General features: G+C 38.7%; 1 protein-coding gene across 7 annotated transcripts in view; it reads right to left on the minus strand.

Moving 5' to 3' along the window:
* The window catches only part of LOC136420772 (kalirin-like), a 168,484-nt gene that overhangs the window by 59,081 nt on the left and 92,399 nt on the right, over positions 1 to 17,004 (minus strand). For 6 of the 7 annotated variants that reach the window (XM_066407874.1, XM_066407873.1, XM_066407872.1 and 3 more), the window contains 17 exons: positions 16,127 to 16,246; positions 15,644 to 15,835; positions 14,553 to 14,702; positions 14,014 to 14,128; positions 13,550 to 13,665; positions 12,130 to 12,252; positions 11,179 to 11,361; positions 10,316 to 10,458; positions 9,570 to 9,746; positions 8,705 to 8,864; positions 7,963 to 8,097; positions 7,526 to 7,603; positions 6,625 to 6,807; positions 5,921 to 6,022; positions 3,903 to 3,920; positions 2,682 to 2,763; positions 1,756 to 1,849 (listed from right to left, as the gene is read on the minus strand). In XM_066407874.1, the coding sequence (XP_066263971.1) occupies positions 1,756 to 1,849; positions 2,682 to 2,763; positions 3,903 to 3,920; positions 5,921 to 6,022; positions 6,625 to 6,807; positions 7,526 to 7,603; positions 7,963 to 8,097; positions 8,705 to 8,864; positions 9,570 to 9,746; positions 10,316 to 10,458; positions 11,179 to 11,361; positions 12,130 to 12,252; positions 13,550 to 13,665; positions 14,014 to 14,128; positions 14,553 to 14,702; positions 15,644 to 15,835; positions 16,127 to 16,246 (2,171 nt within the window). The remainder of the gene's footprint in view (positions 1 to 1,755; positions 1,850 to 2,681; positions 2,764 to 3,902; positions 3,921 to 5,920; positions 6,023 to 6,624; positions 6,808 to 7,525; positions 7,604 to 7,962; positions 8,098 to 8,704; positions 8,865 to 9,569; positions 9,747 to 10,315; positions 10,459 to 11,178; positions 11,362 to 12,129; positions 12,253 to 13,549; positions 13,666 to 14,013; positions 14,129 to 14,552; positions 14,703 to 15,643; positions 15,836 to 16,126; positions 16,247 to 17,004) is intronic. The other variant, XM_066407871.1, reaches the window with a different exon arrangement.

Below are 17,004 nucleotides of genomic sequence, written 5' to 3' on the forward strand. Positions count from 1 at the left end.
CGTACGAACTGCTAGCTCAATCTTTTAGTTTTCTCCGTACGAACCGCTGGCTCAATCTTTTTTCTAGGCTACATCCTACTTTGTTGCTAGGCTACATCCTACTTTGTTGCTAGGCTACATCCAACTTTGAAATGTCTACCATGCATAATTCTCTAAATTGCAACAAGATTGACTGAAGAAAAACAAATTACTCCGCCAATAAAAAAAAGGTGTCTCTGCACCTGAAGACAAGACAGGTGGTCGCCGTTAAGTCGAGAAATGAGGACCAAGATTGATCGTGGGCTGACATCACAGACACAGAGAAGATCAAATGAACCAATTACAACGCCACAAATTTAGGTCAAAGAGAAGGACAGGGCTCGAAATTCATTTTTGAAAATAGGTAAAATACATGACTTTGTGCACTGGTGCATATGCATGTGTAACCTAAAAATTTTGGTGCACAGAAAGGCTTTTGAGTGCACAACATAAAAGTAACATTGAATGTCAGCAAAGCGTACATTGTATTTACAAAGTATCCTTCTGCCTCTCTTAAAGACTTCAATCTGTAATTCTATGGCTAACTTTAAACAAATTACAACAGAGGTTACATTGCTTTTTTCTGATGATTATATTTAATGATATTTTGTATACTAGTGTACAACAATAGTACCATAACCCTATAGCCTACAAAAATATCTAGGTGCACTGGTGCAAAGCTGACCAGTCTTGGATGCACAAAAGTACACATGCACCCAGTATTTCGAGCCCTGGAAGTAGGTACCACTTCTTTTGAAAAAAGATTGTGGCCTAATTTCTCAGCTTTCATGTTGCCTTCACTGAAAATCTTATTAAGGCAATTTTCAGAAAGCTCAACACATCTTATGATCTACAGAAACATCATTAAAATTTTGATTATTTGCTGCCCTGAATTCTACAACCACAAGACTATATATCACTTCAGTACAAAATAAACGAGAAAAACAAGAGAAAAATATACAATATTAATAATGTGTCTGAGGAATTAAAAGTACACAAAAAGAAAATACATGCAACAGCTACATTTTGATCGAATTGTCCCACTGACAAAGATTATTCTTCAAATCCAAAAAAGATTTAAAGCAATAGGTAAGTGTACATTCAAACAAGCCAATAGGGGGCCCAAAATCTGGTCATTTCAAGGTCTCGTCAAGACCTATCCACATACCAAATATGGAGACAATCCATCAAGGCCTTCTGGACTTATTATGTTGACAGAGACACACACACTCTAAAGCTACTAAAAACACCTAACCTCCTAGGCAAAGGCAACTGTGATTCGACCATAATTGGAAACATAACATTTTTTAACATTCAACTGAACAACTGTTAGCGTGCAGACACATGCACACACTTTTAAGCTGCCGAAAACACAACCTTCATCAAGACCTACCCACACAGACTACTGATAAATATGAATACAATACATCCAGGCCTTCGTGACTTATTGGGTTGACAGAGAGACAATTACACACTAAAGCTACTAAAACATTTACCTTATTCGCAAAGATAATAAACAACAGTTAGCGTGCAAGTCTATTTGTTTGTTTGTCTTATTCAGATCTCTATTAGTGTTTAATTTTCATAAATCTTACACTATTCTACCAGAAGTCCGCTTACATTAAATACAATTGGATCAAATATAAAGAACAAAAACTTAATAATATACAATTGTTAGACATTAAACGAAACAAAATGTGGTGAAATGTGCGAAGGGAATGATTGACGCCGACTTACCGCGGAGACTTGTTCTGCGTCAAGAGTTTCGCTGCTGCCTTGAGAAGCGACGGTTGCTGTCTGCTGTCGTTACGCTGCAGTGCGTCATTCAACGCTGGGGGCATAAAAAAGACATGCATAAGAATTAGCCCTTTCATCACCAAATTTGCATCTATTTCACACAATTCTTAACCTTCTCCCTACTGCCTAACTCTGTAACCAATCCTAATCTGACTCCAAAAGACTACCTTAGGTGAATACAGGTTAAAAATCTCACCTTTTCATTATCATCTATGGTATAACCCAACTTTCAAAGCAAGATCTAAGAGAATAATGCTCCTTATATAAACAAGGCCATGCTGGTCACGTATCTTATACCATTGTGTCCACCAAGCATGCAAAATCTCATATTCTAGTGTTATTCATTCTCTGTAACATCTCACATATTCAGACATCTCTGAGGAATAGCTTATCCCTTGAGATGTTTTCTTATGAATACTTCACCTGCCCCAGATTTTCTTTGAAGTATGACCTGGACTGTAAGTCTTAAGATTTCAGAGGGCTAAATCTTATATCCAGAAGGACGGGTATTGTTCGGTTTACTGCAAAGGTCAGGTCTTATAGTCATGCACACATATAAACTAATATCTATCAAACAGTTCAAGTAGATATAACCCAAAACATATTGATTTTGAAATTATTGAAAAAGTATTTTTGCTGACTCAATGATCATGTATAAATCGGTTAAAGCAACGAAAGGAATTTGGCAACCAAAAAATACCTGATTCAAATTTCAAATGTTTTTCTTTAGTTCACAATTATTCCACACTATATCTAAATGGTGCATATTACACACTAGCTTTTATTTATCTCAAGCTAAATCAGTTATTATATGATCGAACGAGAGGCTATGTTTACAGTGAAGCTAAAATGTCTTTAAGTCCTACCTGCTGTTATATGCATCTGACGTTCCTGCACTGTTTCACGGATTTTCTTCACCCAAGACTGCTTCACCTCGAGACTAGAAGCCTGAAAAACACACAAGAACAATCCATATTATAATTTGTTTGTACCAAACTATAAAGAAATTTCTCAAAAATGATTAAACCACCAAAACCCCAGAAAACATAAAAATTGTGGTGCACCACTAGATGATATACATGAAAGATTGAGAGGATTAAATCTTGAAATTGTTACAAAAAAGCAATCTAACACGATTTATTTCATGCATTTAATATATCAGTAATGCTTAACCATGTACAAAGAAAATGTGTGGTTAATATGCATGAAAATGTACACAGTTTTTCCTATTTTGATTATGAAGAATACTGGAGGATTTTGGTATTGGTCAGAAGTATTGTCAAAGGAAAATAAACACTGTATGTGACAAAATTGTAGAAATAGGACAGGCTGTTGTTACAATAGGGGAGGCTGGATACAAAGACCAGTACGAAAATTTTAAGGGAAAATTATCAAGGCCATACTCATTCTAGGATATCCCATGAGCCAGGTTCTGTTAAATCACGGGTGTGAATTTTACCAGCATTGAATATATGTTTCAACGGTGTCAATTCGAATTAGAGAATTATTATTTTTTTAAGCTTTCTGACTGGTGGTCAAAACTGAGCTGGGACATTTTCTTTTTTTGACCAAATGTCTTTACCATCATTTTCACGATACTGTCGTACATTTGTAATTGAAATGTTGCTCAATATTTCTATACATCTTATCGTTTTTGCCCCATTAAAAATTTTAATGATAATTTTATGCTCAGGCATTGCATTAAGTATTCAGCAATGCGGCATTGACCGTTTCCAACAGTCATTGACGAGACGGAAACGCGTGTCTTACGCCCCCCCCCATTCCACTAGGACGGCGCTCTCGCCGCATACTCTCTGTGACCTCAAATTCAATAGAGCGTTCGACGAATTTCATAGATAAAAAACAAATATTTTTACACTTTGTGTGTTATGTCGTCTTTCCAGCCATACTTTGATGATATTCCAATCATGAAATCAAGGATTAGACAAATCTGATTTAGGTCGCAGCGAGAGCGCAGCATGGTCTTAGTGGAATGGGGGCCTTAGGGACATCCCTATACATACAGGAGGAGGGTAAAGGGGTGGAAAGAAGAGTTTTACATAAAAGGGAAGAAAAAGAAAACTCACCACCTTCCGTTTCAGAGGCTAAAAGATTAATGAAGAGAAACAGAAATGAGGTTCTACCAGTGCACTCCGTGGCACAGGACAGTGGAAGTAGTGTGTGATGTGGCACATGTACATAGAACATGGTTCGTACAAACGCATGACGTTTGAAGCAAAGTTTCCATTGCATTTTTCATGACATTTTCATTGCAGTACGAACCCTGTAGTGTGTGATGAGGTACATGTACAGGGAACATGGTTCATACAAAAGCATGACTTTTGAAGCAAAATTTTCATTGCATTTTTCATGACATTTTCATGGCAGTATGAACCCTGTAGTATGTGATGAGGCACATGTACAGAGAACATGGTTCGTACAAAAGCATGACTTTTGGAGTATTTTTCATGACATTTCCATGGCAGTTCATAGAACATGGTCCGTACAAATGCATGACTTTTGGAGTATTTTTCATGACATTTCCATGGCAGTACAACCATGTATAGAACGTGGTTTGTACAAAAGCATGACTTTTGGAGCATTTTTCATGACATTTCCATGGCAGTACAAACCCTGCACATGTGCACAGCAGAGAAAGAAGACAGAACGTATAATACAATGTTATGAAGATTAAAGCTTTCAAATACTGTATTACTGATAAGTGTATTCTAAAGCAGTCTGTGTACATTGCCAAATTTCAACAATCAATTGTCTCACTGGAACTGTCATAAAATGTACATGTATGTTCTTCATTTAGTTCAATTTGTGCAAGGGTTTGACTACATAGAAGTATGTACGCCAGTGTTCTTCTATTGTTTGTTGAGCAAGGAATAAGCAATACTTAGTTTTTCCTTTCATTATTTGTATGAACAGTGCATTCAGTAATAAGCAAAGCAGTCCATACTTTTTGGCCATTTTCAGTTAGCTATGTTGTTTTTTTAGTACACACGTGAAAATAAAACTAAAATCCTTGATTGCAAAGTTTTCTCACAAAAGATGTTATCTATTGCCTACTTATTAATACAGCTTTATTTTCCTTCAAAACCAACAGTACTGATGTTAAGTTTACAGTAAAGGAGTGAAAGACAGTTATACAAATACTCATAAATACATATAATATACCATTGGTATGGGAACACACATCAAGTATTAAGCAAAAGGTAGTGAAAACTATCTTTGCCCAACAAACAATACAACTTAACCCTTGCACATAGTGTGTTTATTTGCATCAGAATTATTTGACAAAGTGCAGTGACGATAGATTTTTTACATATGGTTACTGAAAGAAAGGTTTGAAAAAAAGTTTACAAGAAATGAAGTATTAAGTCTGAAACAAGGCATGTCAAGGCATGTCTGGTGGAAGAGGGGTAACGTTACAAAACAGCCTCTGAACAGTTATTGTTCACCTTTGATCTATGACCTTTGTATCAAAATCATGTCTCTAAAGTTCTTACAGTTTCTTCACAACTCAATAAATTTGACCATGACTTTAATTGAAGGCATGAACAATCACTTTGACCCACCAAAATCTCTCCACAAAATCAGGTCATTTGTGCATACCCCGGCAAAATATCTACCTCGTAAAATTTCTTGGAAAAACAATTTTCAATTCAAATCCTCATTCCTTTTCAATAGCTGGAAGGCCTAGAAGAGGCCACACATCAAAGGTGTTATTAAAGCACAGAAGATTGACGATGCAAACAGAAGCGTACCTTAGGACATTGGAGTTTTCTTTTTACATAACCAGTAATGTCTCTCACCTGCCAATGTTTCAATGTCTCTGACACCTTCCTCAGAGCTTCTGACTGAAGTACTGCTTCTCGCCGCTACAAGTAGCCAAAATAGGTGGCGCTTTTGCAGCGAGAACACGGAAGCACCACCTAGTTCAGCTACTTACATTGTATAGCAGTCCAGTCAGAAGCTCTGAGGAAAGTATCTGAGAGACACCAAAACGTTAGCAGGTGAGACATAACTGGTTGTATAAAAGAAACTCCAATATCCTATGGTCTAGAAACCTGATGAAATTAGTTTCGGAAAAAAGTACCTTAAGGATGATCCTGTTGTCTGATGTGGGCTGTCTGCCCGTCCACAGAGCAAACTTGCAGGGGTCGCCTTCTATGTGCTCTGTTACACCCAGGTCAGACGTCTAAAGGGGGGAAAACAAAATTTTTACAGATGTTCTCATTTGCTTCATTGACATTTGTCAATATTACCCTCTTTTCCAGTGACATACATGTACAAATGTATGCTACATGTTTTAAAGTCCGATCATGGATCCGGAACATCGCTGATAGTTAGACATCCAGGCAATAAGATATGCAATAAAACAGTTACTCAAGCAGAACAAACAAAAACATGGAAGAAAAAAGTTTTTAAAAGGGCTTGAAATAATGCATGGGTACCATCCTGCGTAATCAATCTTTTGCTAGGTAACCGCTCAGCAAGTGAAAAGAATGAGCAAAGATGATTTGGTCAGTCGAAAAAGTCCGATAGTTCGTGTTGGAAGTTACAGTTCAACTTTGGTTCAGAATAAACATCGGGACATGAAGGACACCTTTCATATATGTACATATTCGGACACAAAGTTGCTATAAGTTGTAGAACTCTTACCATTAGTCTACATGTACTGGTTTTGCCGTTGCTTCACAAAGTTGCTATAACTTTTAGTACACTTACCATTAATGTATACTTGTAGATATTGGTTTTGCCATTGCTACACCAAATTGCTATAACTTGTAGGACACTTACCATAAGTCTATACTTGTAGATGTACTTGGTTTTGCCGTTGCTATCTTTGACCTCTTTGCTAAACAGTAGGCACATCTCGAAGAGGAAGATGTGCCTCTCACGACCCTTACGGATCAGGGCCTTCGGATCCCAGACTTGGAAAGAGTCTTGTAACAGCATGTCGCCTTGGGCCTCAAAATTACCCTAAAGGAAGGCAGCGGGGTGAAAACAGTAAACATGAGATCATTTTCCATACTGGACACAAAATATTAATCATGTAAATTAAGGATGTTGTTACAAACTGGCTAATGTGATCTCAATGTCTTTGTAGTCCTTAGCCTGTGGGTAGTCCTGCTGTCCTTTCAAGATGAAAGTGTTGCCTTTCAATTTGCAGTTCAAAAGGTAGTGCCCTTTGTACTAGTACTGGTATCAAATTTGCTTTTAAGTTTGCTGAGGTGCTCTGAGCCTATAGGGTTTCACTATGGTAGGTTTTACCTTAAATTATCAGAAATGAAAAAAAAAAGTTATTGCATTTGGATCTGATTTTGAGGGGGACAGTAACATGAATTTAAATCATTTCCCACACTGGGCACACAAGGTTATCAGAGTTACAAGTTTCAATCTCATATAAAAGTGATGTGCAAATAGTGTGACTGTTAACCAATGAATTTGCTAGAAAAAGGGTTAAATACACAGTTTTCTTTTTTCAGTTGCAAAACATCTCTCCATCTCTCATCAGATTCATTTGTAAAACCATGAAACTTGATGCATCCCTGCTGCATTTGAATCATGTTTCATGCCTTCATTACATATCTAAATACTTAGTGCCTCTTACAATGGAGAAGACTTATACACATGTACATGTACATGTACATGTACGTGTACACACATAAAAGAACATTTATGGAAAACTGTTTCCTACCTCGAAACCTTCCAGCATGCTGAGATGCATGGCGTCGTTGGCCTTCTTGGGTACGTTGAGCATCACCTCCAGTCCATCCTAATATAGTATCAACAATAAACATGTCACACATAGGAGTATGTAGTCAATCCTATGCTTTTAGTGTGTCCAAAAGATGATATGTGTTTCGCCATATCTTCTTTATTCTAAACTAAATCCTAATTCTCATCAACTAAAAGAACTTCCTGATTAGAGATATAAAATGATTACGGAAGATCCCAAAATTGTGTATTTGCAACTAAATGCTCAGGTTTTGCACCATGCACAGTTACAACTTTTGTCGCCCCCCTTAGCCATTGGTTCTTACAATACAATACAATGCATGTGTCTATTAAAGTATACAATGTAGATCCTAGCTAAAGGCTTATTTGCATACAAGATAGACTACAAAAGGTCACCTTGATTTCTCCCTTGCCTTCCTCACAACAGGCCAGAAGGTCCTTAAGAAGTAGTTGATACTTTGTTATTCTCTGGACAGGCTTGATTAGGTATGACTGGATAGTCAGGCTCATACTGTGTTTATTCTGGACATCCTGAAACAAAGAAAGAAATACACAAACATTTGAGCAAATGTGTCATTTATAGCATTCAAACATTCTAAAAACATTTCCAAATGCAAGAAGAAAGTCACACATTTGAAAGAAAATGTCATGAGTTTAAACCATTCCGTGAAGATACCATAATTTACCTTTTATCAATACACAATATATATAGTCTTGGCAGAAAATACTATAAGGCCATGTTGATTTGATTATGATGATTGTGGATGACATAAAAAAAAGCTGCCTTTAATATGAAATTTAAGTGGTCAGGAAGGTTAAACAAAATGACTGAACACACAGAGTATGGTATACCGAACAATTGATTCTTCATTTTTGTTTTCACTTATTTTTCTTTGACTTTGGAGTTGACTTTGGCATTCTACGACATTAGTATCCGTTTTCCGATATCTTTTTGCAATCCACAGCATACACTTGCTCATTTTGCTGCTGCTTTGTACGATTGACAGTATGGGTGAAAAAAAAAATTTTTTGACATTTTTTTGGGGGGGGGGGGGAAACAGACAAAAATAAATGTGAGCGAGGATATCATCCATATAATCAAATCAACATGGCCTTATTATCATTACTTTGAATTTACCTCAAAAAAGTTGCCAGCGTGTTCCATGAGTAGCTGGTTAGAGTCAGGCTTGTTCTTGCAGTATTTCACATACATGTCAAACTTCTCCGCCCATGTCACGAAGCAGTGACCCACGTCTTCAGGAAACTGTTCATATTTTTCTAGCTCTCTTAGGAAGACGCTTGAAAAGAAAAAAATATTAGAAATTGGTTAAAATTTTGCAAAAGGCAGTGTTCTCTCTCAAGACCGAGATAAAGTAGGAATCTGGTAACATCTACTGAACACAATTCCACCAGGGAACATACATGTAATTCCGCCACCCTGAAAAGACACGTCCAAACAGATCTCAAACCCAACGTCCCCCAGTATAATACACTCCAGTATATCTAAACTGTGCAAACCTGGGGGGTGCTACTGCACTAGAGATCTCTCAAACCCACTGTTTTTCAAAGTGGAGGGTTTATGCAACTTGGCAGATTAATGTTAATGGAGGTTACAACAACAATGTTTTTATCATTTTCATTTCAAGACATTCTTTTTCACTTTGCATTGTAGAAAACCTTTTATACCAGTCCTATTATATCAAATACACAATACACAGCTATAGGAATGATCACAGCAGCACAGCCTTGCCACTGATGATGGTACTGATGATAGTCTGTAATGTTAGATCAGACTATGGGAATGCAGTTCTCAATTCAATCACTAGGAGGCAACGGATGAGCATGCATTGAACAAAACAATCTCAGTGCCTGTATAGTTTGGGGGTAAGTAATACAAAATGTATATTCTCCTTTAAGTAATAGAATTGAATCTTTATTAACCATGCATACATTTCTAATGGGACAAAAATTCACAAACATTAAGACAAAAGAAGTGGTCTTACTTGTTATGGAAATCATAAATCTCTTCAATATTTCCGAAGATGACAGACTCTCTCCCGGATAGCCCCACAGGTACCTCCTGTACCGAAGCAGTCATTTCACACAGGTAGTTCTTGATGCAGCACTCCAGGTCTCTTACATACACTCTCTCCGTCTGCAGTAACTCTGCCATGATAAACCTGGGGACAAAGAGAGGGATGACAATGTACAACTTATATATAATCATTTGTAACAAAAAAGGCTATTGCTGTCTCTAGAACCTAATTCTTTGTCTCGGAACTGAAATTTGCTTGTTGGGATGGAAAAAAAAATTCACCTCTGCTGTCCAAAAAGTCTGAAATTCCATTCCAATAATCTAGCATACATTTTGAACCATTACACTTATGGTGCTGATACAGTAAAAATAAAGATTGGACAAATTGAAATATGGCTGGTGCAATGGCTAAGCGGGTAGAGTGTTCGCCTTCTATACAGTATGTCGTGAGTTTCATCCCGGCCATATCCCGTGAGTTTCATACCAAAGATTTTAAAAATGGTAATACTTCCTCTGCATAGCAAACAACATTTGGGAAAGAGTATGGTAGTTAAACACACACCACTACCAGTGGAATAGCCCCCTGCTGTAGTGATTGCACAAAGTTGTGTGGTCCAAGGGCTGTTGTATATGGGCACCATCTGGTGCGGGAAGGACTTAAAAACTTTTAACAGCCAAAAAGTTTTCGGAAAACCTTAATTTCTGTTTACTCACTCTTTTCTTCTGGCAGATTTTCTCTTCTCTTCGTTGGAGTCCTTGGCAGAGTCTCGGAGTTTGACCTCTAGACTGGAGTCTGACCCTTTGCCCTCTGACCCCTTACCATCCAGGGAGAGATCTTTGTTCTCACTTGGAGCAAGCTGCAGAGAAAACAGAGTTTTGATTAATAACCTTCTTCCTGCTGACATACATGTACACATGTATGATGTAACAATATCACATGCTGTAAAGTATATCATATGCTGTTAGCAATATCAAAGTTTCATGCAGAGACAAGGTTAAAAATGGCCTCTTGTTTATCTATTATTTTTACCTTTTTCCATTCTTTTTCATCAAGCAAAAGTCAACATATTTTGAGGGTAAATTTTTTTCATTTGGGGGTAAATTTTCCAATTTTTGCCTAAAATCCTTATACAATGCATGTATGACAACCTAAACATGTCTTTAAGCCCCCGTCACAAATAAGAAATTCAGCTCGGCCGACATGTTGGCGAGCTTCAAATGTGCATTTTTGGCCGAAGTACGGCCGACATCCTGTCGATTACATATATGTGGGCTTCGGGCGATTTTTAGAAATAAAAGTTGATCCAAATATTGGCCTTTTACCAGTTTAGTCTATACTGACTTCGTCCATGTCCAAGAGATGGTGCCATCTCATGGGGGATTTTTAGTTTTTAGTGTCTGACGTACGTCGCCCAAAATTTTCATTGGAAAATACGGTCAACGCTTGGGCAATTTTGAAATTCGGCGAGCTTCGGGTGGTCTACATTTGTACATGAATTGTGACACCGGCTTTAGGGCTTCCCAAAATGGCTATGCTGCCCCCCTCCCTCATAATGTTTCTAAATCTGATCACATACCTCTGATTCCACCCCGAGTGCTTCCTCCAGTTTGTGGCGGTACTTGTCCATCCGTGAGGAGAAGTCCTTGTAGCGCTTGTCCACGGCTGTGACCCATGACTTGATGCTGGAGGCGTGAGAGTGCCCCTTCTCTACAAAACTGTCCGCCACTTGGAGAAGGAGCTTGACTTTTTCTCTGGTCTCCTGTAAGACGCATGATACAAATTTCTTTATTTCTTTATTTGGGTTCTTCACAATGTGAAAGGGAGGGCAAAACAGGTACTCAAGCACCTTAACAAGTTACACTCCCATACACTTAAGACATCAAGACATCAACTGTTGCAATTTATGAACTTAGCATACAAATGTACAAAATACATCTCCAACCCAACATCGCCCAGTGTAATGCACTCCTGTATATCTAAACTGTGCAAACCAGGGGGTGCTGCACCAGAGATCTCTCAAACCCACTATTTTTCAAATGGCAGATTTATGTCACCCGTAAATTTACCTTAATGGAGGTTAGGTGCTGATTTTGATGCCGGCTACAATAGACCGATCCTGACTGTCCATCACAATTTGCAGTTTAACCAATTTCAGCATGGCAATAAGTGGTTCGACCAATGAGAGAGTGACTGCATGTCCGTCAAGTATTTGTGCTTTTTTTTGTGTTTTTATTCTGCATTTCTACCATTTGATGGAGGTAGGCAGGGCTATGAGATCGGCCTATTGTGCAATCTATATACTGTAAATGCAGAAATGTTCGCGGTGGTTTGATGTTCGCGGTTTTCGCGGTGAACTCTCAGCGCGAACTTAAAACCACCGCAAAACTTCTTGCCCACCTATGGCTGTAGCGCTACTATTGTTTCAAACTCGAACTTTAAACCACCGCGAACACTCCATTTTCTCCAAACCGCGAAATAAAAACCACACGAACTTAAATGCATTTACAGTATAAGTTAGGTTACCCACCTTGGCTGTTCCCTTGAACTCGTTGTGTTCCTTAAGTAGCGCCTCCGTCTCCTCCCTGTTGTCTCCGACGTTGATGTGCGTGGACAGGTAGAACTCTCCGGTGTCGTGGATCCAGTCCAGGGCCTGAAGCACGTAACACAATCATCGCCAAAAATAATTACTCAAGCAACTGGATAAGATTTTGACCTTCATCAACGTAACACAATCATCGTTATTCATATTAGCATGAAAGCTCATCTGTGTTGTTGAATTCCATGACGAAGTTTGATCTTTACTTTAACACAAATATTGCTCAACTCAAATTTTCCGTCGTACTATTGCCAGGCAATTACGATTCATTACTCGAGTCACGTGTCCCTAAAGTCACGTACTCAGGGTAATTGAATTGAAGAAGGTCGACGAAAATTTGAGGTTAGCAATATTTGCTTTGTGTTGAAGTAAAAATCAAACTTCGTCATCTTCATTTATAGTCATTAACGAGTAGTGAATATTCCGCAGGGAGTCCTTGGTTCCAATCGTGCTTTTATCCATAGTTGTGATTTGGCAGATCTTTCTTTTACCTTTACCCGACATTTGTACTTCTGGTTAGATTCAGGGGAAGGGCATCCCAGTTTTTCAGAAGGGACGTAAAATGGGGGTCCCATGTTTGAGGAGGTGCTTCAAGTAGGTTGAAAGACACTACTACAGCGTCATTACTCAGATGGGTACCAACTGGCTATACTTCAGATGAATAATAAATAACTATGGTTCCTGTCCTTAGTGCTGAATGCACAGTCTACTAATAATCATTAAGCTTGAATCAAGCCCAATAAGATGCCTTAACTGAAATTTTAGTCTTCTTGGATAACATATCAGATTAGTAAATATTTTGTGCAGTAATGGTCCTTACCAGACGTTGAAATAATTTGGAGTCTTCCACAAAAAAAATTGTAACAACAGCCATCCCAATGTACTAATCTGGAATCCGATTTTTGACAGTGGCATTTATATGATTCTACGGAAGCCTGTGTGGTATAAGTAGAAGCCCAGGTGATAACCCAAGATATCACCCAGTCCGAAACAATTGTGTTGAATGTTATCATGGCCATGGTCCTTACCCGCTCGGTGCTATAATATGGTTCATGTCCTTGGTGCTGAATGTACAGTCTACTGACAAATCTAAGGCTTGACTCAAGCCCAATAAGATGCCTTAACTAAAATCCTAGTCTTAATGGATAACATATCAGATTAGCAAATATATTGTGCAGTAATGGTCCTAACAGCCATCCCAATGTACTAATCTGGAATCTGATTTTTGACAGTGGCATTTATATGATTCTATGGAAGCCTGTGAAGTACAAGTAGAAGCCCATGTGATAACCGAAGATATCACCCAGTCCGGGACAATTGTGTTGAACGTAATCATGGCCATGGTCCATACCTGCTTGGCGCTGCGCTCGAAGAGCACATACTGCTGGCACTGGTCCAGTCTCTTCTTACGGATTGTCCAGTATTCTAACACCTGGTTTTCCTGCTTCAAGAGGTTCTCTAAAATACCTGGAATAATCAACAGCAAGAAAGGTTACATTAACCATTTGTTACAGTTTACAAAAAAAATCTACAGCTAAGATATAACTTTGAAAGTGGGAAAAATGACACTCTTTTTTTTCAAAACAAGGAAATCATTTCCACATGATCAAAATGCCAGACATGCTAACATATGTACTACCTATGATAACTTACTGCCATTATGAAGAGAGACAACCTTCCAAAATGACAAACTATGCTGACATTATAGAATAATTGTGTGCGTACGAATGTAATTACATAATGCCAAACATGATTGCAGAGTCAGCAAGCACTAATTGAGGTGAGCACTAATTTGGTCTAGAAGTTTTTACTCACTCTTGACCCTAGTGTCTGGCCCTCGGAGTCTGTTGGGGGACGGCCCGTGGGTGAGGTTACTGCGCTGGACGTACTTCAGGAATGTTTCGGCATTGCGCCGGGCTAGCGTACAAGCCTGAAAGGGAAATCAAATTGTTACTTTCATGTACTTAAATATATGATTGTGTGTACACACACACACACACACACACACACATATATATGCATGTAAGTACCTATGAATTGAGGTAGTTTTAAGGAAAAAGCAGTGAAATATAGTTGATGTCAAAAGACTTGAGAACTACACAAGTCTTTCTTTTATCACCTTACTGATGCATCATTTGCTGTGGGAATTTTCTTTCCTTCCACACAATAAAATAAATCGTACCATGGTAGAAAATCATTCTGTGACTTAATACCTAGCAAACAAAATAACACTCATCCGATATCCATTTCAATTGTATTGTTTATACAAATACAAATGAATTAAAGAAACAAGACAAAATAATTTCAATGGTTTTCAGAGTTAAAATAACGCTATGATTGTAAGCAGACTTTACCTTTAGGAATGCTTCTTTTTGTTCTACATGCTTGGCAATGATGGGCGCGATGGGGTCGGGTTCCGTCGTGTTATATCTCTCCGAGTTCCCGCCACACCAGTCCTCGTCGCGCTTGTATTCCCGTTCCAGACTTTCCAGGACGGAGCAAACCTGGAACAACAAAGTGAAAGTAATTCTGATCCAGTTCTTTTACTGGTCGTGAGAGAGAAGACAGACGCTATGTACATGTGCAGTATTTACAGGTTTAAAATCCCCTGGCTAGCTCTTTGGACAAACACAATGAACAGTGGACCCCGGCTTAACGTCTTGTCTTAAGTACTGCGACCCTTTCCGGTAGCATGCATGTCGTGTGAGCGACACAGCCGGAATTAAACTCGAGGCTTCTAGTTCCAGAGGCAGGGTGGCTAACTGCTGGGCACGCTACAAATCGAAATCCTAAATGACGTCGAATCACGTGCAGTCAAATTCGTTGGAAATTACTTTACAGTGTTGTCTGGCCAGAATCAATATCGTCATAAGACTCTCATTTCTACAACACATTCAATCAGATAGATTATCTTTCCCCTGATTTGTGTCCCTGTCAATTCTTCTTGCCAGTAGTGATTATGTCTAATCAGGGTGGCACAAAGATGAAAAATCCTGGAGTACTTCATTCATTTTCTTGGGTCCATTCATTTCTTTTCATCATGAATTGGAAACTCTTTTGTCAGATGTGCACACCATAGGAAGAATTTGTGACAAATGAAATTCATCGGAAACAGTAACATGCCATGTCACAATTCTCTATCCGATCATACTCATACATGCTTACCGATCAAGAAACAACACATTTCAACTGAAATGTCATGAGAAACTATCAGCTATCAATGAATTCTTTCCAGAATTCAAAGAGATCTCAAACCAGTTCAGCTAATAGTATGTAACTGAAGAGATATTCTTGGTTGTGACAGAGAAGACAGAAGCCGAAGAAGGTAATACTATGTAAATTCAGTATTCCCAGGTTCATTGTATAGGGGAAATTCCCCAGTTCTTTTGGACAAGTACAATGAACAAGGCAGGAACTAAACTGAATTTTTGGCTACGGTACCGACCTGCTCTGCAGTCTTGTAGAACTGTACCGCTGCGTTGATGAGTCGTTGTCTGTCCTCAGCCTTCTGCATCAGCTGTTGCCAGTGGAGCGCGACGTTCTCCGCACAGGCGCGAATCGCTTCAGGCTCGTAGTGGTTATTTCCTATCAGGTTTTCTGCTTTTTGTTGTACTGTCAAAGCACTAAGATGTGTTTTCTGTAAAGAAGAAATTAGAATAAGAAAAAGTCTAACATTTTAACTTTGACAAAGCTGCATTGTAGTGATGTTACTTGCTTGTCTGTTTCCTATATTATAAGAAAGCAGACACCTTTTTTTAATTCCAAAATCCATTTCCAAGAAAATAAATACTTATATTGTAGAAAAAACAGTCAACCAATTAAATGAGACTCCAGGAAAAAAAGATAAATGCATTACAATTTTCTGCAACACAATACAATTTGTGTCTTTCCACTATGTGACAAAGGTACAAATAACATGGAAGCTTACTTCTATGGCTAGCTGGAACTGTTCGTGTTCTTTCTTCATGGTTTCCGCCTCGTTCAGTGTGCTGGCGGTGATAACAGCCGCAGCCAACATGGCCTCCCCGTTCCGTATCCATCCCAGAACCTACGCAAACGCAAAATCAAGGTCATCATCTTGTAGCAATGTCCACACACACACACATGGAGCGATTCTAGGACATTTTAGCAGGTTACTCAATATGGCCTCTTTGTTCCGTATCCATCCCAGAACCTTTGCAACACAGGAAACGCAAGGTCAAGGCCATCAACAGTGATACTACGAAACAAAGGTCATATTGTAGCAATGTCCACACACAGAGAGACAATTACTATTCTAGGACATTTCATGAGCTTTGAGTGGGTTTTTCAACATGGCCTCTTCGTCCTGTATCCATCCGAGAACCTTTGCAACACAGGAAACCCAAGATCAAGGTCATCAACAGTGATACTACGAATCGAGGTCATCATTTTGTAGCAATGTCCACACACGCACTCACGATTCTAGGACATTTCTTGGGCTTTGAGTGGGTTGTTCAACATCGGACAACAGATAAGATCTTCTGAAGCACATGGTTGAGGTTTATCTTATACCGACAGAGAGAGACCGTAAAACATGCCAGTAACATTGATCTAGCGCTGCAGCACACTGCAGAGTGCCAACTTCCATTGACGATAACCATCGACAGAAATCTAGTGCAGTAAAAAACCCTGACAGTGTTATATAGACCATCTAAGACTACTGTGTGATTGACAACTGTTGGGTGGGGGAGGGAGGCAGCTTGCTTACATCCTGGCAACTTCAAACTCTATCCAAGGCAATCTAGATTTGTGATTTACTGCAAATTCAAATATTTTTGTTGTGGT

Source organism: Branchiostoma lanceolatum, chromosome 15, assembly GCF_035083965.1.
Source record: "Branchiostoma lanceolatum isolate klBraLanc5 chromosome 15, klBraLanc5.hap2, whole genome shotgun sequence".
NCBI lineage: Eukaryota > Metazoa > Chordata > Leptocardii > Amphioxiformes > Branchiostomatidae > Branchiostoma > Branchiostoma lanceolatum.